This window comes from Hippocampus zosterae, chromosome 9 (genome assembly GCF_025434085.1).
Source record: "Hippocampus zosterae strain Florida chromosome 9, ASM2543408v3, whole genome shotgun sequence".
NCBI classification, from domain to species: domain Eukaryota; kingdom Metazoa; phylum Chordata; class Actinopteri; order Syngnathiformes; family Syngnathidae; genus Hippocampus; species Hippocampus zosterae.
The window spans coordinates 6038738-6061120 of NC_067459.1; the positions used below are offsets into that span (position 1 = coordinate 6038738).

Below are 22383 nucleotides of genomic sequence, written 5' to 3' on the forward strand. Positions count from 1 at the left end.
TAGTTCTAAAATGTGTAATTTTAAAATACAATTGCTGAGTGTGGTTTTAAATGTGTTATTTGGGCTTGAATTCTATTTATATACCCCTTTTGTTTGTACTACCTTTTCTTTTGTTTTTGGTTTTTAGTTGATGTCCTGGCAGTTAATAATTGCAATCATCAGACTTTTAAAAAAACAACAACCCCAAAACATATATACTATATTTGGCAATCCAAAAATGTAATTCCGTTTACTTTTCGCTGTAGTATAGTGCTGTGCTGTGCTGTGCAGTGCAGTGTGTCCCTGTTCGGTTGCCTGGGAAGCCCCTAGTCCGGAGTGGAGCTGCCAACGCCCGACGCGAAGACATCAGTGGGAGATACGGTAAGGGAAAATTCCACGAACGTATCCATTTAGGATTCTTGGTGTTTATAAAGTAGGTGGAATAGATGCGATGGACGTGAAAGCACTAAGTAGTGTGGTATGTCGGTGACATCGGTTTAAGATTAGCCCGGTGGCTATGCTAGCAAGTTAATTAGTGTGTCCAGATGCTAGCCAAGACGGTTTAACACACCCGTTAAATAATTATAACGGGAATTCAACGCCCGTGTACCATTTTTAGATGTTCGTTGATTTTTAAATATAGTGGTAATTGAATACGTACAGTCAGTTGGGAATTTAAATTTAAAAAACATGCCTACTTGACTGGGTACCGGCCATCGGGTAGCAGGCTGTGAAGCCGCGTATTATCAGCTTGGGTTGAAACGTCGTAATTGAAAAACATTTGTACGCTTTCATGGAAATGACAACAGAAACAGAACATCCAAAAAAGGCCAGTAATAAGCCCAATGTTTCATCGATTGGTATGTCAGCCGACAGGAAAATGGGGCGGAGGTGGAGGCAGATTGAGGACAGCAATAACCTAAATACACATTCTACTTGTGTTGCTAAGCTAACGGTAGCTGTTTTTCCCAATGATCCTCTGTGATCTTCTCGTCGTTAACCATTTTAGTCAAACGTGATGATTTTGGGGATACATTCCCACACCTCGAGTCCTCCGTCGCTTATTCCGTTTTAACATTCACCCAAAATTATAGTTCTGCGGGTCTAGAAACACGATATTAAGTACCCATGACAGTATAATGACGTCTCGAGCCACTGAATTTGAAGGACGCGAATTTGTTGAATTTCTTTGAATACCCGAATGTTGGAAAACTATTCTTTTACGATTATTTTCTTTCTATTTTTAATCGTCGAGTGTTTTAAGGCCTAACAGATGTCATGATGTTGAAATAACAATGTAGCATCAACACAACGGTTTAAGTTTTTGTATGCTGGAGTGAATTGCATTGTTAAAAACAATAATTGCGCATTGTTGTCACATACAATCATTATACTCCTCATTGGCACTTTTATTTGCAATATTATGTCGTTTGTCTACATTTATATCCATTGACTACGGTTTATTTAGTGGTGTAGAATTGAGACCTCGAGGCCTTAGGATGGCTATCTGGTGGTTGTTGATTGAATTGAATACAACTTTATTGTCAAATGTGCTGTACCAAGCACAATGTGTTGTATGTGTACCGAACAGCACAGATGAAATTTCTTGCCTCGCAACACAAAACAAGAGGAGCCGCTGCGGATGTCCGCACCACCATCAAAAGTTGCATACAAATGCTTGTTTTAAGACGTGGGCATTGTCTATTAAATGTGATTCTGATATACAAGCACCTCCATCAATGTGATCGAGCATAGCAAAATGTGACAGAGTGACCCAAATTTCAGAAAATATGTTTTGGCATAGGGCGGCCCGGTAGTCCAGTGGTTAGCACGTCGGCTTCACAGTGCAGAGGTACCGGGTTCGATGCCAGCTCCGGCCTCCCTGTGTGGAGTTTGCATGTTCTCCCCGGGCCTGCGTGGGTTTTCTCCGGGTGCTCCGGTTTCCTCCCACATTCCAAAAACATGCATGGCAGGCTGATTGAACACTCTAAATTGTCCCTAGGTGTGGGTGTGAGCGTGGATGGTTGTTCGTCTAGGTGTGCCCTGCGATTGGCTGGCAACCGATTCAGGGTGTCCCCCGCCTACTGCCCGGAGACGGCTGGGATGGGCTCCAGCACCCCCCGCGACCCTAGTGAGGATCAAGCGGTACGGAAGATGAATGAATGAATGAATGTTTTGGCATGATCAATAAAGAGAATGATTTGACATCTCAGCTTTCTAATGATATATAGGTACCAACCATTGGGATATGCTCCATCATTATTAGTCATTACATTATCACAGATATGAATAGGTATACTGTAAAAAATGATATGCTCCCTTTTGAGCTATATGCCTATTATGATGTACAAATAAATGGCAATCAACCAGTCAGAAGCCAAAATTTTGTGGGCATGACCTCTATCTAGCACAGCGACAGTTGCCATGTGAGTGCGACACAAACAATGATGTGGATCATTTTATGGACTTTTGCTGGCTACTGAGCTTCAGGCCGTCAGTACATTTTGGGCCAATTCTACCTCATATCTTATTTCACCCGATCCTAGGTATTGAATGATTTGTGAAGAATGCAGACCATCAAGTGTGTTGTCGTTGGGGATGGTGCCGTGGGTAAAACCTGCCTGCTCATCTCATACACCACCAACAAATTTCCCTCAGAATATGTACCGACAGTAAGTATTTGGAAACTGATTGAATATCTTTTTTTAAACTACGATCATACAACTTTACTAAATGAAAATACAATGTAATATATCTTGTAATGTCATTCTGTGAATAAAACTTTCCACATCATTTGCATATTTAGCAGTTATGTTCCAAGACTAGTGAATGCATCAAAACTGGAAAAAAGTAAACATTATGTCACTTGAAACTAAAGAAAGACTATCATACCAATATAAAGCAAGTATGAATGTTGTTTGGAACTTTTCTGGTTTTGCCTAGTGGCAATCGTTCCTGACAAATATCGAGAATGTGTCTGAGAAGTTATGACAGGGGTTGCCATCTCTGCGGCTGTGAAAGCGTGTGTATCGCTCGGAAAGAACTAGAGAGCAGCTCACACTTTGACAAATTTGACAAGTGCAGAAGATGCAATAAAGACCCTCTCTCACCCACCATTTTCAGTTTTCAGGTTCAGCCAAGACTTTTAATGTTGGTGATTCTGTATTTATAATGTGGGCATATGTCTATATTTAGGATATGGGAAGTAGATGGTTGACATCGTTTTATGTTTGTTTTGCAGGTGTTTGATAATTATGCTGTTACCGTAATGATTGGAGGTGAGCCCTACACACTGGGCTTATTTGATACTGCAGGTATGTGTTTGATCAATTTTTTTTACAAATACTTGTTTATCCAGAGCATTTAAATACATTTATGTAGTTTTGGCGATCACTTGATCTGAAACCCCAAACTTGTTCTTTTAATCTCTACTACTCACTCCAGCCTGGAGATACTAGTTTTGGTGGGCCTATTGTGTCATTAATATCAAGGCTGCGCATTTGACAGCCGGTCCATCCACGTTATTGTTGTTAATGTTTGTACTTTTTCCAGGTCAGGAAGACTATGACAGGTTACGGCCTCTGAGTTATCCCCAGACAGATGTCTTCCTAGTGTGTTTCTCCGTTGTGTCTCCCTCATCGTTTGAAAACGTAAAAGAAAAGGCAAGTTCCATCTTCGTATGACTGTATTCCTCATTTCATTTAAATTAGTGGTGAAACGGGGCGGCCCAGTAGTCCAGTGGTTAGCACGTCGGCTTCACAGTGCAGAGGTACCGGGTTCGATTCCAGCTCCGGCCTCCCTGTGTGGAGTTTGCATGTTCTCCCCGGGCCTGCGTGGGTTTTCTCCGGGTGCTCCGGTTTCCTCCCACATTCCAAAAATATGCATGGCAGGCTGATTGAACACTCTAAATTGTCCCTAGGTGTGAGTGTGAGCGTGGATGGTTGTTCGTCTATGTGTGCCCTGCGATTGGCTGGCAACCGATTCAGGGTGTCCCCCGCCTACTGCCCGGAGACGGCTGGGATGGGCTCCAGCACCCCCCGCGACCCTAGTGAGGATCAAGCGGTATGGAAGATGAATGAATGAATAGTGGTGAAAACAAATTTGGTCTTATAATGCTTTCGTATTGTACACAAGTAGTCTTTTGTATCTGCGTTAATTTGACAGGAATCTGACACCCTTGCTTTGTGGAAGCACGTCACTGACGTGTGATGGTCACTGTGCTCAGAACCGCCGGCACCACAGACAGCCCAAATGGCGGATAAATGTCATTCTTTTTGAATTGAGCTGTGTTAGTGGTTGAATCTCAAGGCTCGGTGCACACCGAGCAACATGGCCGAACGCGACTGAACTGGATACTCATCAACAAATTACAGTCAGCGACTCACACATGCACAGCTGGCCATTCACACTCATAACCATACCACTCACTGTAACGGTAAAAACCCTGGTGTTCTAATTAGGAAAACACGTCTTTAGGTGCCACACCAAGTATACTGGATTATTTCTTTGTTGAACCAAATGGTGGGATTGTTAAGAAAGTAGTAGATTGCCCTGGTCACGATTGCTAGAGAGGGAACAGGTCAAAAATTGTGTGTATTCTGGAGTACATTTTGGCAACTGAGATTTGACACCCTTTTAACCGCACATGCATGAAATAAATACACCACAATTTCTCAAGTATAACACACCTTCGACTACACCTCCTCCCTTTTTTCCCCACAACCCACAGAGAAAGAGCTTCACCAACCAATTTCATATATATATATATATATATAATATATATATATATATATATATATATTAGCACGTCGGCTTTACAGTGCAGAGGTACCGGGTTCGATTCCAGCTCCGGCCTCCCTGTGTGGAGTTTGCATGTTCTCCCCGGGCCTGCGTGGGTTTTCTCCGGGTGCTCAGATTTCCTCCCACATTCCAAAAACATGCATTGCAGGCTGATTGGACGCTCTAAATTGTCCAAAGGTGTGAGTGTGGCCGTGGATGGTTGACGTCTCTGTGTGCCCTGCGATTGGCTGGAAACTGATTCAGGGTGTCCCCCGCCTACTGCCCGAAGATGGCTGGGATAGGCTCCAGCACCCCCCGCGACCCTAGTGAGGATCAAGCGGTTCGGAAAATGGATGGATGGATGGATATATATATATATATATATATATATATATATATATATATATATATATATATATATAATATAATTAAAAAATCCTCATCTCACCCCTCGGGTGGTGTCCGTCCCTCATTCAGCTCGGGTCCTCTACCAGAGGCCAGGAAGCTTGAGGGTTCTGCGCAGTATCCTTGCTGTTCCCAGCACTGCACATTTCTGGACTGAGATGTCCGATGTTGTTCCCGGGATCTGTTGCAGCCACTCATCTAGTTTGGGGGTCACTGCCCTGAGTGCTCCGACCACCACAGGCACGACTGTCACCTTTACCTTCCAGGCTCTCTCCAGCTCCTCTCTGAGCCCTTGGTATTTCTCGTGTTTCTCATGTTCCTTCTTCCTGATGTTTCCATCACTTGGGACCGCTACATCCACTACAACGGCTTTCCTCTGCCCTTTATCTATGATCACGATATCTGGTTGGTTCGCCATTACCATCTTGTCAGTCTGGATCTGGAAGTCCCACAGGATCTTCGCTCTGACATTCTCCACCACTTTCGGAGGTGTTTCCCATTTTGACCTTGGGGTTTCCAGTCCATACTCCGCACAGATGTTTCGGTAGACTATGCCAGCCACCTGGTTATGGCGCTCCATGTAGGCTTTCCCTGCCAGCATCTTACACCCAGCAGTTATGTGTTGGATCGTCTCAGGTGCCTCTTTGCACAACCTACACCTTGGGTCTTGTCTGGTGTGGTATAACTGGGCCTCGATGGCTCTGGTGCTCAAGGCCTGCTCCTGAGCAGCCAGGATGAGTGCCTCTGTGCTGTCCTTCAGGCCAGCCCTCTCTAGCCACTGATAGGACTTCTTGAGATCAGCCACTTCAGTTATGGTCCGGTGGTACATCCCGTGTAGGGGCTTGTCCTCCCATGATGGTCCCTCTTCCAGCGCCTCATCTTCTGTTCCCCATTGTCGGAGACATTCTCTGAGTACGTCATCCGTTGGAGCCTTCTCCTTGATGTATTCATGGAGCTTGGATGTTTCATCCTGGACAGTGGCTCTCACACTCACTAGTCCCCGGCCTCCTTCCTTTCGGCTTGCGTACAGTCTCAGGGTGCTGGATTTGGGATGGAACCCTCCATGCATGGTTAGGAGCTTTCGGGTCTTAACGTCCGTCTTCTGAATCTCTTCCTTTGGCCACCTTATTATTCCTGCAGGGTATCTGATCACTGGCAGGGCATAGCTGTTTATTGCCCGGGTCTTATTCTTGCCATTGAGCTGGCTTCTTAGGACTTGCCTCACTCGCTGGAAGTATTTGGCCGTAGCCGCTTTCCTTGTTGCCAGTTCGAGGTTGCCATTGGCTTGTGGTATACCAAGGTACTTGTAGCTCTCCTCAATGTCTGCTATTGTTCCATCAGGGAGTGAGACCCCTTCAGTGCGGACTACCTTTCCTCTCTTAGTCACCATCCGACTACATTTCTCAAGCCCGAATGACATCCCGATGTCGCTGCTGTAGATCCTGGTTGTGTGGATCAGGGAATCTATGTCCCTTTCGCTCTTAGCATACAGCTTTATGTCATCCATGTAGAGGAGGTGATTGATTGTAGCTCCATTTCTGAGGCGGTATCCGTAGCCTGTCTTGGTGATTACTTGGCTTAGGGGGTTCAGTCCTATGCAGAACAGCAGTGGGGAGAGTGCATCACCTTGGTATATGCCACATTTGATGGACACCTGGGTAAGTGGCTTGCCATTGGCTTCAAGTGTGGTTTTCCACATCCTCATCGAGTTCGCAACAAAGGCTCTTAGGGTCCTGTTCACCTTATACAACTCCAAGCATTCAGTGATCCATGTACCGTATTTTCACGACTATAAGGCGCCATTAAAAGTCTTAAATTTTCTCCTAAATGGACAGGACGCCTTTTGGTGCGGAGCATCCTTTATATGCGCTGAGTTCCAAAAGCTGACTGACAGCCGACACGCTGTTTATATAGAGAAAAGGCGGAAGTGACTGTGGCCAGGCATGCGGGAAAGAAGTCGGCCAATCAGGGAAGGGTGGGCGTGTATATATACATATATGGAGAGGGAGAGAGAGAGAGGGGGAGAGAGAGGACAGGCAAGCTCGTCCGCCAATGGTGAAGGGTGGGCGTGTAAGTGGACGCTAAAGGGAGGGACGCCTCAAGCCAGTACCAACACTTGTATAGAGTGTGGCAATGTGCATTGTTGCAAAACAACTCCGGTTTTGGTTTCTAAGAACCCCTGAAAATAAATTCGACAAAAAGACACGCCTACGAAGCTCAGTTCAAACTTAAAGCCACGGTTATCCTTTTCGCATGCGTGCCCATCTCACAGCAGCAGTGAAAAAACAAGTGAAGCAAATGAACTCTGAGTTGCCGTTATTCCCAGAGGCTTGACTAAAGAACTCCAACCGCTGGACATTGGCATCAACCGGATGTTCAAAGTAAAGTTGCGAACGGCATGGGAACAATGGATGATCGGTGGCAAACACAACTTTACAAAGAGTGAGAGGCAGCGCTTGGCGAGTTACGCCACAATACGCAACAACGAGAGGGAACGCGGCGTTTTTGATGGATTACGGTACTTGCACAATTGTTCAATTCTTTCTACACACACACACGCTGCCACCATGTTTCGCTCTGTTCTTTACTTTCAAATGTGGGAAAGCTTCACACAAGAGAAATGTTGACTTTGCTGTTGCTGCTCCTTCTTTCCGCTCGGCAATGCGTAGCAACTCACACTTTAGCATGTGATGCATTCAATGACAACTGAGATGTGCAGTCCTCTGCTTCTGATACAGAGGATGAGGACTTTGATGGATTTCTGGGTGATGATTGATCGAAAAACGTGAGAACATTGTACGATGGCTAAATAAAATACACCCGAACTCAGTTCTGCTTTCGTTGCCTTTTTAAAAACGTGTTTTTAGCTTATCTGTATGTCTTGGCGTGCTACCGTATGCTTCAAGCTAACGTGTTAGAGTGCGCGCATGCATGCTGTATGTTTAAGCTATGTGTAAAATACAGAAATGTCACCCATTAATGAGACTGCGGCCATTAGTACGGTGCGTCGAATAGTCGTGAAAATACGGTATGTGGCATCGAGTCATAGGCTTTCTTGTAAACAATCCAAGCTGTGCACAGGTTGGTACGTCGGGACCTGCAGTCTTGTGCGACTGTTCTGTCAACCAGGAGCTGATGTTTGGTTCCTCTGGTATCTCTACCAATGCCCTTCTGTGCTTCGTTCATGTATTGATCCATGTGTCCACTTATCTTAGCCGCAATGATGCCTGACATGAGCTTCCATGTTGAGGAGAGACAGGTTATTGGCCGATAGTTGGATGGGGCTGCACCCTTCGAGGGATCCTTCATGATCAGGATCGTTCGCCCTTCGGTTAGCCATTCTGGGTGAATCCCATCCCTCAGCAGCTGGTTCATTTGTACTGCTCGGCGCTCATGGAGTGCTGTGAGTTTCTTTAGCCAGTAGGTGTGGACCTGGTGCTGTCCAGTTCTTCATATCTGAGACTCTTTCCTGTATGTCTGCCACTGTTATGGTAACTGGGTTCTGTTCAGGGAGGTTGCTGTGCTCCTCTCTCAGGGTCACCAGCCATTGTGCACTGCTGTTATGTGCAACCTCCTTCTCCCATATGCCTTTCCAGTACCTTTCAGTTTCCAGTCTTGGTGGGTCAGCTCCGTTGTTAGGACCCTGCCACTGAGCGTACACTTTCACAGGTTGTGTTGCGAACAGCCTGTTTATTCGTCTGGCCTCATTCTCTTTGGTGTACCGCTTTAGGTCAATTGACTCACATCTTTCCGGGCCGCCTTGATCTTAGCCTCCAACCGTCTTTTCCATGGTGGGTAACGTATCTCATGGCTTCCATGGTTGCTCTTACAGCCCAGAGTCTCCAGGATCACTGATGCTGAAGCGTATATCAGCTCACGGTAGGGATCATCCTCATTGCTGCATTCACACTTTCTATGAGACTTTCAGATGGTACTTCACATAGCCGTTGTAATCGGTTTCTAGGTTGCCCAGCTTTCATTCTCGCCATGATCTTAGCTTTCACGTCAGTTGCTGCCTCGCTCAGCATTTCATTCATTGGGGCTGGCCACCCAATCTCATCATCTGCATTCATTGAGGCTTGCCTCCCAATCTCTTGTATGACCTCCTCCTCTGATCTGGCAGCCTGGGGCCCTTCACCATGGAACCTGCGTTGTACCTCATCAATCTCAAGTTGTGACAGCAGTTGCCGTTTGTGGACGTTGGAACACTGAGCTACTAGTTGTTTCGTGGTCAATCGTGACTGTGGGTTTCGAAGTAACCATTTAGCCCACATTCTCTGCATGTAACCCCTCTGACTAGGGTTGTTTGAGTAGTAGCATTCCAACAGAGCCATGTTATCGCATCTCGCCCATCTCCGCTTTGTTCCAGTAGCCCATTTTTCATCAAGGTGCTCTGGTTGTTTGGCCGGGCGACGTCTGAGCCGGCATGTCATTCGTTTTATTGTCTCTCATCATTGTATGAGGTAGGCATTAGCGTGAAGGATCTTGCCCAAGGAGCCACACTGGATGGTGTTATGTGCTCATTTTTGCCCCAAGCGGGATTCGAACCACCGTCTCCCGTATGCCAAACCGATGCCTTACCAACTGATCTATCTATCTATCCATCTATCCATCTATCCATCTATCCATCCATCCATCCATCCATCCATCCATCCATCCATCCATCCATCCATCACATAAGATGGCACCGCAAGAGTGGCTGCCTTTACAGCAGCTCCTGTAGTTTTTGTTCTTCTACTTTCTTCCTTTCATAACTTTGCTGTTGTAAAGTGGGAATTTCTCCATTGTGAGACGAATAAAGGTTTTCTTATTCTTTTATTTCTTATTCTTACTAAACGGTTGCTGAATGAAAAGCGACCCCATTACGTTGACGCAGCGCCTGTTGCCAGGATCTAGCGGCTGCCCCATCACTTGCAAGTGTTAGCTAGTGGCAGCAGGCGCTAGGAGGGCTCAAGTGCTCCAAATTGGCTTGTGGGAGCTGTTAAATTGCTTTCCAGGGATAGCCAACATAAATGACTCCGCACATTCTAATGCTGATAGCCTGACACAATCCCGGTTCTAACTGATCACTTCTGAACAAGCCAGGTTTACTCAAATGTGTTGCTTTAGTCCAGTGGTTCTTAACCTTGGTTCGATCAAACCACAGGGGTTTGACGGAGCCTCTGCCGTGGAGGTTAAGACACACCCGACTCAACATGTCAATTAGTTATGACACACCCGCTTGGCCATCACTGGCTGCGGATGATCACTTTACATTGCTTGCCCAATTAGTGCTGCGGGTAATTTTGTTTGTTTTGTTTGCCGTAGTCAACGTGTGACTGTCGTGATAGTACGTCACGCACGGTTCATTTTGTGCACAATTAAATACACATATACTTATGTCTTGACATTTTATTTACTTTTTTTGTTTTAATGTGTTTTTTTATGTCTTGAATTTTTAAAAGAATCACATTTTTATTTTTCACCAATGCAGGGTTCAGTGAATGTGCATTTGACCTGGTTGGGTTCAGTACCGCGAACGGGGTTAAGAACCACTGCTTTAGTCGGCAAAATCACCAATGGTCTTCTGACAACATTTGGTCTCATAGACCAAAAACAAAATGGAGAGACACTCTCTAAAATCTCACCAGTATTTTAGTGAGTAAAATAAACTCTTCACAGGACCATAATAGGTTCAACAATGAAGTGTTCATTAAGTGGAAATTCTTTACCAGATTATCCACATTTTCAGCAGGGTAAAATAATCTCTAGCTTGCGGCCCTGCAGCCCTTGATTTGCTGCTTCATTGTGACGTTGCCACAGCATTTGTCTGCAATTACATTTTCCAACATAAGGATATGCCGACAGTCATCTACTCATGAAAACATAGAGCAGAAAGTAGCACACTACATAATAGTTAAGTCACGTTTGGCCACTTGGCTCCGGGTGTCATTTTCAATCATATTCCTTCTGCTCGTGAGAGGAACTATAAGGAGGTGCACCATATTTAATAATTGATTATTCCAATGCAGTGATTGAGTCACACTCATTTACACTTGGTTTGCGATGCAAGATAAGACGAATAAAAGGATATCTTATCTTATATAAACATTCAGTAGCTTTTCCACTGCTTAAACTGTAGAACATTCATATGTGAAGTCTTATTGCAACTGCGTTGTCAGCTACATAATTGTCTTTGTTTATCCAGTGGGTTCCAGAAATCACACACCATTGTCCAAAGACCCCCTTCCTGCTGGTTGGCACTCAGATTGATTTACGAGATGACCCCTCAACTATCGAGAAGCTGGCAAAGAACAAGCAAAAACCTATTACTCCAGAGACGGCAGAGAAACTTGCAAGAGACCTCAAGGCTGTGAAGTATGTGGAGTGCTCAGCCCTCACCCAGGTAACGTAGACATTAGACAGACACTTGTGAAAATGCATAATACATACTTTTAATTGCAAGCGCTAAGAAAATGGAGGGAAAAAGTGCATGTTCTAAATTCCAACCCAGCCTTTGCACACAATGCTTGATAAGCTTTGTCTTGCATTCAGCCCCCACTCCCCCACACACAATTTATGAGTAGTGTACTGTTTGTGTGTATTTTTTTTTCGGTCTCTCAAACAAAATCATAAAAAGGGTTCGGGATGCACATTTTCCTGTTGTAGTCCACACGGTGATGACATGAACTAAAATGTCAGCTGTGATAGGCTCCAGCACACCAGCGACTCTCGTGAGGAAAAGCGGCTCGGATAATGGATTGATGTGTATAAGCGGATCTTAGTTACTTTGTAGCAGATTTTTTGCGGCTAATTATTGTCAAAATAATTGGAGCTGGATTACAGTCTAAGATAAGAATAATTGTGATCATGTGACACTTTATTAGCTAATATATTTGGTTGTGTAGTTTAAGACGGAAGGGAGTAGTGCTATTGTGATTCAGAACAACTGTGCAAGAACAATAGTGTGAATTAAAGCAGCATTTGGCCCCTGCTGCACTCTGAAGCTCTTTCCTTCCTCCCTCTTCCTTTCTTTCTCCCTCCCTCCCTGCAAAGTTGCTGATCTTAATTTCCTTTTTCCTGTTCGGTCCTCATCTTTGAATTTCTAATCGTGGTTGAGGTCGACTTGCACGGTTTCTTTGTTTGTGCATGTATTTAAGTCAGACCTTCTCCACATCCCCTCAAATTCTTTCTTTTTTCAGAGCCTGCTATATTCTTTAACATCGTTTCATGCTAACTGAGATATTGTTGTCTTTCCCTTCTTGTCACTATAGCGAGGGCTGAAGAATGTATTTGATGAAGCTATCCTAGCTGCCCTAGAACCTCCTGAGATGCAGAGACAAAGAAAATGCTGCATATTTTAAACAATGCGCAACTGCTCCAACTTATGTCCACTGCTAATTGTAGCAGTTTTACTATAGACCGGGCGCCGCCAACCTTTTTGAAACTATGAGCTGCTTCTTAGCGACTGAATAATGCGGAGGGCTGTCAGTTTGATAGTATGCACTTTTGAAATAAATTTGCTCGAACTACCATCATATGTTATAATGATAAAACAGATAAATATCAATTTGCCACACTTCATTATAAATATCTGCCAGTGTTCGCATTTTGAAAAGATCACTTCTACATGATTCGTGGAGAGTCAGTGTCTCATCAAAGGTGAGCTATTTTTGGAATAGGCCCGCGGAACACTCCCATAGTCCTTGAGGGGCTCCCTGGTGCCTGTAGGCACTAGGTTGGTGACCTCTGCTTTCAACTCTTCTTCAAAATCTTCAAAGCATCCATATGCAGGTATAAAAATCGAAAGCAATCACAAATTCTTTTTTTACTACCCAGTTTAAAGCGTGTATTGACAATGCCCCATGGCTAATCTTCATTATTTGTATCTTTCAATTGTTTGTTATCATCCTTGGACTTTGTCTGGCATTTGTATCTGGTTGGTACATTTACAAATGCAATCCCGTTAGCAGTATCTTGTCAGAGCTCTACAGCTCATTACTCTTGGGCACCTCCAACAGACTCTTGTGGTATATCTAAGCAAGAATTGTCTGACCTTTGATGCCAAATGTAGCCGAGTTAATTACGACTACCACAGTGTCAATTAACATGGTCCACGGTCAATATTAAAGCAAAAGCATAGCAAGAATTTGGAATGCCTATTTTCTTGTAATAGTTGACACAATGACGCTGTGGACTAAACTTGGCACGTCTTTGTATTTAATTTAATCATTTGAAAAGAGGGAAGAAGGCATCATAAATGCATTCCGAGAGTGTCCTGCTATCTTGACCACAACAGTACAATATGTAATATTCTTCAAATAGAAAAGTAGAGAATAATTCTATGCACAGATTCATTGTTTTTGTTCGGCACATGCTTTTGGACACACTTTGTTCAACCTCTGTACAGGGTGGTTTGCACTCAAGGTTGTGAATGCCAGCGAAATATTCGGTCAACAAATTCAGCTGTAACAACCATTACTCTTTTTGGGGAGACTGATTGCGTATTATTCAAACGTATGCCAAAAAAAGAATTTGGGCTTCGATCCACCTATGTTGTTTCAATTGTGAAAGTCGGGACCGACTCTGAACAATTAGTATTTTCTTTTCAATTGGTTTCAACACATTTCTAATTAGGAGTGTGTGTGTCTGTGAATTCTTGTGTTATTTGGAGGTTACCCATATTGCCACAGTGCTTCTAGTGACAGTGAAACCTCCAAACAACTCAAACTACTTGAGTTGTATGGAGCAACCTAAGAACCACCGAGGAAGAGACATGGGGCACTAAGCACTGAACGGGAACTTGTCACAATCTATCATGTGAGGACGTAAGCGTGCTCATCGGTGTTTTGCAACACCAAAGAATGGAGAACTCTGAATTTTGCGGCAAAACACGCCACTGCCGCAGTTCCAAAATGTAAGACTGGAATTTATTTTTACATATTATTAGCCATATAGACGTTTGCACTATTTAACCGAAAATAGTCAAAATCCTCTGATTTCAATCTTTCAACAGTACATATTCTCTCATTTCTGTAGTCCGTCACGATAGCAGACTGATTAGCCTTTGTGTTTAATACAAATCAAACATGTCAACATCTACCCGTTCTTTGGAAAACAACGGTCGACATTTGTACCTATTTTCTAACATGTTGCACACCAAACGAGTAAATTTATGAGGGGAAAAAAGGTATATTCAAGTTTAGTCTATTACAAAATAATCGTTATTTTCAGTCAGCATGATTTATCTGTAGTGAAACTTGAACTAATCTCAGAAGTGTACAGCATATGAAACTTGTATCACTTCACATTCATCAGGAGCCAAGAAGTAACTGTTTCCAAAATGTTGGTGAGTACGTTGCTCCCTCTCGTGTGAAATTGCTTAATTGTTGTTTATTTGGTTTGATTAATAAACAATACAAAAGAAACAACAATCATCGGTTATTAAATATTTTTTTTTAATTGAGAAAAAAACTTGCAATACATTTAATGCAAAGTTCATTTCTATCTGCTCATTCGTTTACTCGATAGAATAATCAACAAAAAATATTATCTAATGACAGCCTGAATTGTATATATAATATAAAGTTTAACGTGTGATTATTCTCCTTTTTTTTTTTTACTCCAAATGTGATATGATGGTATTCAGTAAACACAGAAAAATATCCCTACTCAAACACAGACTGTAGAAATAACTTGGATGATGTATATTTTAGTGCAATAACTGTTATGCCCTGCAGAGAAAGCAACAACGGTCTAAAACACCGAGCGTATAGCCATGGTGAATGTATGCAAACTTCTCATCAGAACCATGTGAAACTATTGCCTGCTGTTGTCACACAAAGAAGATATAACAGTTGTTTTGGAAGAAGAAAAAAAACAACCTATAATAAAGCACAAGTGAGGTACTCTTTCTCTGCTCCCTTGTTTTTTTTCTGGAGTTTATCGGAAAAAAAATCAAATCTTCACATGGCATATTGCATTTCTGTTTATGGTGCAAATACCTAAAATTGAACTGGAACTACCCCCATTGCACTGTGATGCATTCCATTCCATGCATGGACAACATAATTTGAACTGATCTAGTATGCAAGATGGTGGAAAGTTTGTGATCATGTTTCATGTAAAGTTCTGACCGAAATAGAACATGTGCTGTTTTTTTCCCTCCACTTTCTTGTGCAATTTGATTTGCCCTCGCTGTGCTGTTGACCTGACACGCTACTAAGTCAGATCTGTTAAAGGCATTTATTCCCTCCATCCATTATCTGATTATGATATTTATGAAGCCGGGTCAACAAATTGGTGTTCCAATGCTGCTTTGTGTTGCCACTATTCATTTTGTCACCTCAATTGACAGGTTTCCAAACACGCCTTTTCTTCAGTTTTCACCGAGCCACTTTAATTCTGTTCTCAGTTTTTCAAATTGATTTGCCTCTGTTTGTCCTCTGCATGTTTTCACTTCCCCCTTATTTAGCTTGTGTATTTGTTTTGTTTTGTTTCTCCACAGAAAGGCCTAAAGAATGTGTTTGATGAGGCGATATTGGCTGCATTGGAGCCCCCAGAGCCCAAGAAGAAGCGCCGATGTGTGCTGCTATGAAAAGCGTGTCTTTTTCAAAGCATACACATCTAACACATACTCTTGCATAGATACTGCCCCCACCCAACCACATTTCCATTCCTCTGCTAAGGCTGATAGACAGCACTGACCTCCAAAGGCATGACGAGAATGATTTCAGTCAACCAAGTTTTAACTGTCTCCGCAATAAGAAGCTTCACTGCGAAGTCTGATTTGGGGGTAGAAGATCAGCCTAACCAGCAGGTTATGCAGGCTTTGCACAGACTGCCATTGCCTCTTATGGGGATTCAGATACCAAGCTTATTATGTACGTGTAGAATTAAAGTTGAGCTTTTAAGTAGATTGCTCTAAATGCAATCAGTGTTGTGGCCAGATCGACCTTTCAAATGCCCAACCGTGTAGTTGTCGTCAGCCATTGTGGAGCCCCGCCCCCACCCGTCGTAGTTGCCCGGGCACCACCGGAGGAAATGCTTCCATGACCATTTCCCTCTGCAGTTCCTGGTGCTCATGTTTTTGTTTGCCAACACCCCAAACACACGATAGTTGGACAAATGATATTTATGACTTGTTCCACGCAATTAACCACAAAGGCAAGTGTGTCGGTCTGAGTGGACACTTTAATATGACGCAAAACAGTTAATAGTCCACTTTGAGTATGAATTCATTTATCAGCTCACATTCACTCTTATTTATCTGGAGTCGTTCACGGTGAAGAGATGACTAGCTCAAATATGAAATATTGCCACATGAATTTACCCTTAAACACAGGGAAGTTGAACAGTGTTAGAAAAAGTGTACTCTTTATGCATTGCATGGGACCAAGGGAGAGTGCAGCAAGATCTTCAGCAAAATCTGCCTCATGTGCTGGCACCAATACACAATAAATATACTAATAAATAGACTAATAAACACAAGGTTCGCTACACTTCTTTAGAGGTGGCACACTAACTCCTTTTGTAGCCTTTAAGACTGGGGGTTCTGAGTGTCTGCCTTCCTTCTTGTGAGGTGTTTGAAACAATTTCCAACATTCCGAAAAGACTAAATTCACCGTACATGTGAATAATTTGCATGCACCCTGCGATGGATTGGCAATCCATCTAGAGTGTTGTCCACCTTGAGCCTAAAGTCAGATGGGACATGCTCCAGCTCAGCTACGCCCCTAAATGAGAATAAACCCCATAAAAAATGGATAGGTAGATATAACTGACCCTTTTGGTCCCTCAGGTACAGCTGAGTAAATTGGCTGTGAGATGGCACACATTGATGTAGGATCCAGTTTTTACCCAAATATTTTCTTTGGCACACAATGTATGTCTTTCTTGCTCTCCCTCCCAATTGCTTCGTAATACAAACGTTTGAATTTATACCTGCCATTCCTTACGAAGAAAACCGTTGCTTGGTTTTGCCGAATAACACCTCTTTATGGCAGAGAGACTGGTTGATGGTTGGTTCTTTTACTGGTGACTTAGAGTTGGGTTAACATACAGCCCAAGTATAAGTATCATTGTTATTATAACCTGTTGTTTTGGTGAAAAACCAATTGCTTTTGTCAAAGGTCTTTGTATAATGCATTCTTAAAAATATTAAACTTATACCTTAATTGCCTTTACCACTTTAACTATCAGTTATTTTTTTATTGGTACACCTTAATAACTGAAGAACTCACATCTTTATTCATGAACCAGAAAGATTTCGCTTCTGTAGGCGTCTAGGTTGGCTTTGGGCATAAGAGGTAACGAGCCACTAGGTGGCACCGCTAAGCCAAAAATCACCATTGATCCTGAGGCCGAAGCTCGCAGTTGCTAAAAGCAGTTTTTCTGCACAAACCACAAATCTCAAGTGGGTGAAGTAGCGAAGTACAGATTTTTTTTATCCATCTGGTTCGCTTTAAGCACCAGTCAATGAACACTGGTGCTTCAGTCAATCACCCAACCGCTCAGGTGAGTCGCAATGAAAGGAACAAAAATAATGAAAATCATACAATTTGGTCAAAATAACTACGTCTGTTTTTGAGAAGCGGGATGAATAGTATACGATCAAAATGGGTTATTTAAACTGATGCATTTATCTTTCGAGTCGCAAATGGTGACGGACTTGAAGTTACGTCTCACAAAACGACAGTCACTCGTCAAGTGTAACATGCACAGTAGGTCCTCATGCATTACATACGTACTGGGCACCACAAAGCGCTGAATTTTACTGCACTAAGCCCGAGTTACCTTTCAAACTGGCGCAAATTCTTCGGTTCCACTTGTACACTGGAGGGCTTGTGGAGAAATAAAGAGTGTGCGCCAATTAAGGTTCGGTAAAACAATGCAACACGGACATGCGGACGATCACGGTCGGACATTTGTTTTGCCCCAACGCATATCGGGCAGGGGTATCCAAACTCGGTCCTCAAGGGCCACTGTCCTGCCTGTTTTCCAGCTCTCCCGGCCGCAACGCACCCGATTCAGATGATCAGCCCATCATCCAGCTCTGAATCAACATTAGAGCGATTTGATTATTTAAATCAGGTGCGTTGCTCCCGGGAGAGCTGGAAAACACAAACAGGCAGGACAGCGGCCCTTTCGTACCCATGGCTTAAAGGCACATCCTTTATATGTACGTAGGCTTGTGTGATATGTTGCTGAGAAACAGTTTGTTGTAAATGGCTAGTTTTGTAATGCTTTACAACTCGTAACACTGACAGCAAAATACAAAAGATGCTGAATAAATATGTCCTTTTGCTCACATGAACCGAGTAATCAAAGCCAGAGGAACACTGAGCAAATCAATTGCAAATGTGACAAACCACAATAATATCTAACACCAACACAATGTAGAAACATTTCTTAATTTAAATAGATCACGTGTCCTGTCCCTTACTAGCTTCGCTGTCCGATAGCTGGCTTACTGTACTTAGTGTTGTACTAAGTATTGCACAAACTGACAGGGACAAGATCTGAATTAGACCAACATCCTGAGGCACAGCTCTGGAGATTTCCGAACTGACGGAACGGGCCGGGTTTTGAGAAGGACCAACTTCTCCAAAGTTGTCTTCCTGCATCACATGGTCTTATTGAATGGACTCTCACACGAATACAACTAATGTAAAGCACCGCACTTTATGTTAAATGTCGCCCACTCTGCATCCATTGCAGCTTGGACATCCTCGAAGGGGCATTCCACCCGTCTTCTCAAGGACTTCCCATCTCCCCCCACCCCCAGATGTTTTTTTTCATTGCTCAACGGTGGTGTTAAGATTAGGGTATGTTATTATTTGTCAACTGTGGGCTTATGAAATCCTTTGAGACTCTTATGAAAAGGGCTTTTTAAATTCCTTTGTATCATATATTCATTCATTCATTCATCTTCCGTACCGCCTGATCCTCACTAGGGTCGCGGGGGGTGCTGGAGCCTATCCCAGCTGTCTCCGGGCAGTAGGCGGGGGACACCCTGAATCGGTTGCCAGCCAATCGCAGGGCACACATAGACAAACAACTATCCACGCTCACACTCACACCTAGGGACAATTCAGAGTGTTCAATGAGCCTGCCATGCATATTTTTGGAATGTGGGAGGAAACCGGAGCACCCGGAGAAAACCCACGCAGGCCCGGGGAGAACATGCAAACTCCACACAGGGAGGCCGGAGCTGGAATCGAACCCGGAACCTCTGCACTGTGAAGCCGACGTGCCAACCACTGGACTACCTACCGGGCCGCCTTGTATCATATATTTTAAATTAATTAACTTGATCTGATTTTACCTATTGCCTAACTCACCTGGCAACAGTCAAATAAGGGGAGTATCAGCACCTCTTTTCCACTTACAGCACTGGAGGTGATCATAAATTTATTTGGGTTCACAGTCAGTTAGTTCTATTGTACTGAATCAGGAAAAGTGTTTATATGTTCTTCCACTAGATGGCAGATGGTACATACTTAACCTGTTTGCCCAGTTTTTGTGAAGCAGAGAGCTGTGAGTTTTTTCTTCCAATGTGGAATATGTGCCTTGGCTCACGAAAGCTTGAGAAACACTGCTCTCCTCGTTTTCATCTGCCTGTCTTTTTGAATGTTCCTGACACATCGCTGAAGCACCGGTGCTCAAGCTATCGTTATGCATCACCACTGCATTGATTCAATTGTACTGAAAAATAGTGCTTTGAGCTGACCCTGAGAAAGTAAGAGAGGGAAACAAACACTCACGCAGTCAGACACCAATCAATCAGTATTATTCTGTAACTTATGACCATTAACCATTTACGCCTTTTACTTTTTGTAAATAACGGTGTTCAGGTACACCGAAACAGAAAGTATTTGCGTTTCTTCTTCATACACTGCAGGTGGTTATCCACAAAAACAAAACACCTTTGAGGCCAGAGTAACGATGAGTCTTGAATTCAAACAACAGGACAAGGACTTGGTCTTTTCTATTTAATAAACATGAAGTTGCACAGAAAAAAATCTCTTTTTCGCCCGTTTCTTTGTTTAAGCTTGATTTGTCGGGTCAAAAAAAAAGGGTATCGCTTATCTTATGAGCTGACTTCATCTATCTAAAGTCTAGCTTACTCCCACTTTACTACACACCGTCGCCAGTCATAGGGGTGTTCATACGGCAACATTTGCTCCGGTGCAGCGCCGGGGCTGCCACAGTAGAGCATTCACACGTGCAAAGTTACACCGGTGTAGCCCCTGAAAACAGCTTAAACCCTGCTCAGGGAGGTAGTTTAAAAATTTTCTCCGGAGCAAATGCTCGTTTGCGGGGCAGCACCGATGTAAAATGGTACAGTGAAACTCCTCTACAATGAAATCATGTTTGCAGCAAGAAATTTTTCACTGTAGCAAATTTGATCTCAGATGTAAACACACACACAAACACACATACAAACGTATGTGTACTCTTTATTTTTATTTCAATAGTGCATAAGTACGAGGAGACACTTATTTGACACTTCATATTGTCAGTGTAGAAAGGAAAAAAGGGAAAGAAATTGCAAAATTTACGATCAGCATTCACTTTCACTTCCATCAATTTCTTGGATAATGTCTTTTATTTTGCTTGCTCCGTCTTTCATTTTGATCACGTTTACCCTCTGTTCCAGCATCAGGGCTCTTGTCTTAGCTGCTTGACATCCAAAGGTCCATTTTGTAGCCATTTTAGCAATGCAACGTCCATGCTCGTCTGAATATAACGATAACAAATACTTCTTGGACTCAGTGGCTTTTCTTTTCACCATCTCACTGTCTCTAACTTGACCTTCCGTTGATCGCCACACAAGACAGCCTTGCTCAGCTAATGTCATGCTATGAACTTTTAAGCCAGCCACGGGACGCTTCGTAGTCCTCGATGGCCATAGTTAGCTCTTGAAGGCTAAAATCTTACACTAACTGGAGCGCTTCTCTCATTAGCGCTCCAGTTAGCGTAAGGTCTTTAGCATGATAACAAGTAAAGCATTTTGGAGGAAAATGCTTTCCTTGTAATACAAGTAAACGTTCGTTTCTTTGAATGTCCGTCGAGCCATAAGCAAATTACTCTGAGCAGCTAATCGGATGCATTCCACTCTATCTTCTATGGATCAACTGTAGCTTCAGTTGTTCAACAGCGAGAACTGTTTCTGAGATGAGCAAAACCCACCTTGTGAGCCTTGACACCATTCTTGTGTGCAATAATAACACTTAAACGAAGAAGTCACTGTTCAAGACAAAACTTAACATACGAAGAGAAAAATGTCGCATCATGGGGTTTTATTGTGCTATGTATCCGACAGCAACAAAATGCCATTGAAAAGACAGGCGACAGCGTGAGGTCAAACAGTTGCAGAAGTGCATGCATGCTGGTTTGAAACAACAACATCCTAATGGTGACCTCACTCACTCTTTCACGGCTCATTTGTCTATTGGAGATCTCATCTCGTAGTGGACCATTAAACCTCAAGCGAGTCAGCGACATTAAGCCGGCTTTCAGGCCCGCTGTCTCAAGATGAAAGTTTCCTTAGAAGACAGTCCAATGAGCGTTAATGAGATCTGCTTCCTGTGCCTCGCAGCCTACAGATTGGTTTACTATCGATGTCCAACAGAAACCATTAGTTTGGGGGATACCTTGGTGGAGACGTCGGTTGACGGCATGACTGTGTGGATGGGAAAAGAAAAACACACGGACTGTTTTCTCTCAATATGCATACTCAGCAGAGTTGAGACAAATGAACACATTTAGGCATCAAATCTTGTCTTTTTTGGGGGCGTTGGCATCTGCGTTCGATTGGTTCTTCCTGTCATTTATAAATTGCGTTAAGCATCTTATTGAATTTCCCCCCTTTCTCACACGCTGCTAAATGTTTTGTATGGATTTTCATTACAGGCCATGGAGTTAGGTCTGATAGCAAACTGTCTGAGAGACAGCGAAGCATCCGAGGCTGAGAGTGAGCCTCCACCTGAGGAAGAGACAATGAACAATGGCCACTCGGCAAGATGACAATGGGTTCTTATCCAGGCCTTCAATTCAATGATTTTATCAATCTTTAAACTCTACTCAAGTTGTTCCGTATCGTTTTGTGTATTCCTTTCACCATGTCACTGATGCACATAACAGCCGAGCTTCAGTGAAGTTAAGGGACTATGCTCACACCTCACCATTGTTTGCTTTTCAAAAGGAGCAATAAAATAAAACCTGCTTCAAGGCGAA

General features: G+C 43.3%; 2 protein-coding genes across 4 annotated transcripts in view; one reads left to right on the forward strand and one right to left on the reverse strand.

The window, feature by feature from the left end:
• The window catches only part of LOC127607160 (uncharacterized), a 153352-nt gene that overhangs the window by 126268 nt on the left and 4701 nt on the right, over positions 1–22383 (reverse strand). The window lies entirely within an intron of this gene.
• On the forward strand, positions 205–22383 carry LOC127607165 (cell division control protein 42 homolog). 3 transcript variants are annotated; one of them, XM_052075297.1, is made up of 6 exons: positions 205–360; positions 2526–2651; positions 3221–3293; positions 3532–3641; positions 11351–11548; positions 22060–22383. In XM_052075297.1, the coding sequence occupies exons 2-6, from the start codon at positions 2547–2549 to the stop codon at positions 22171–22173; spliced, it is 600 nt and encodes a 199-aa protein (XP_051931257.1). In that variant the 5' UTR covers positions 205–360; positions 2526–2546; the 3' UTR covers positions 22174–22383. The 3 variants fall into 3 exon arrangements, with proteins under 3 accessions (XP_051931257.1, XP_051931258.1, XP_051931260.1); XM_052075298.1 differs by lacking the exon at positions 22060–22383 and adding an exon at positions 15650–16186; XM_052075300.1 differs by lacking the exon at positions 22060–22383 and adding an exon at positions 12417–15055.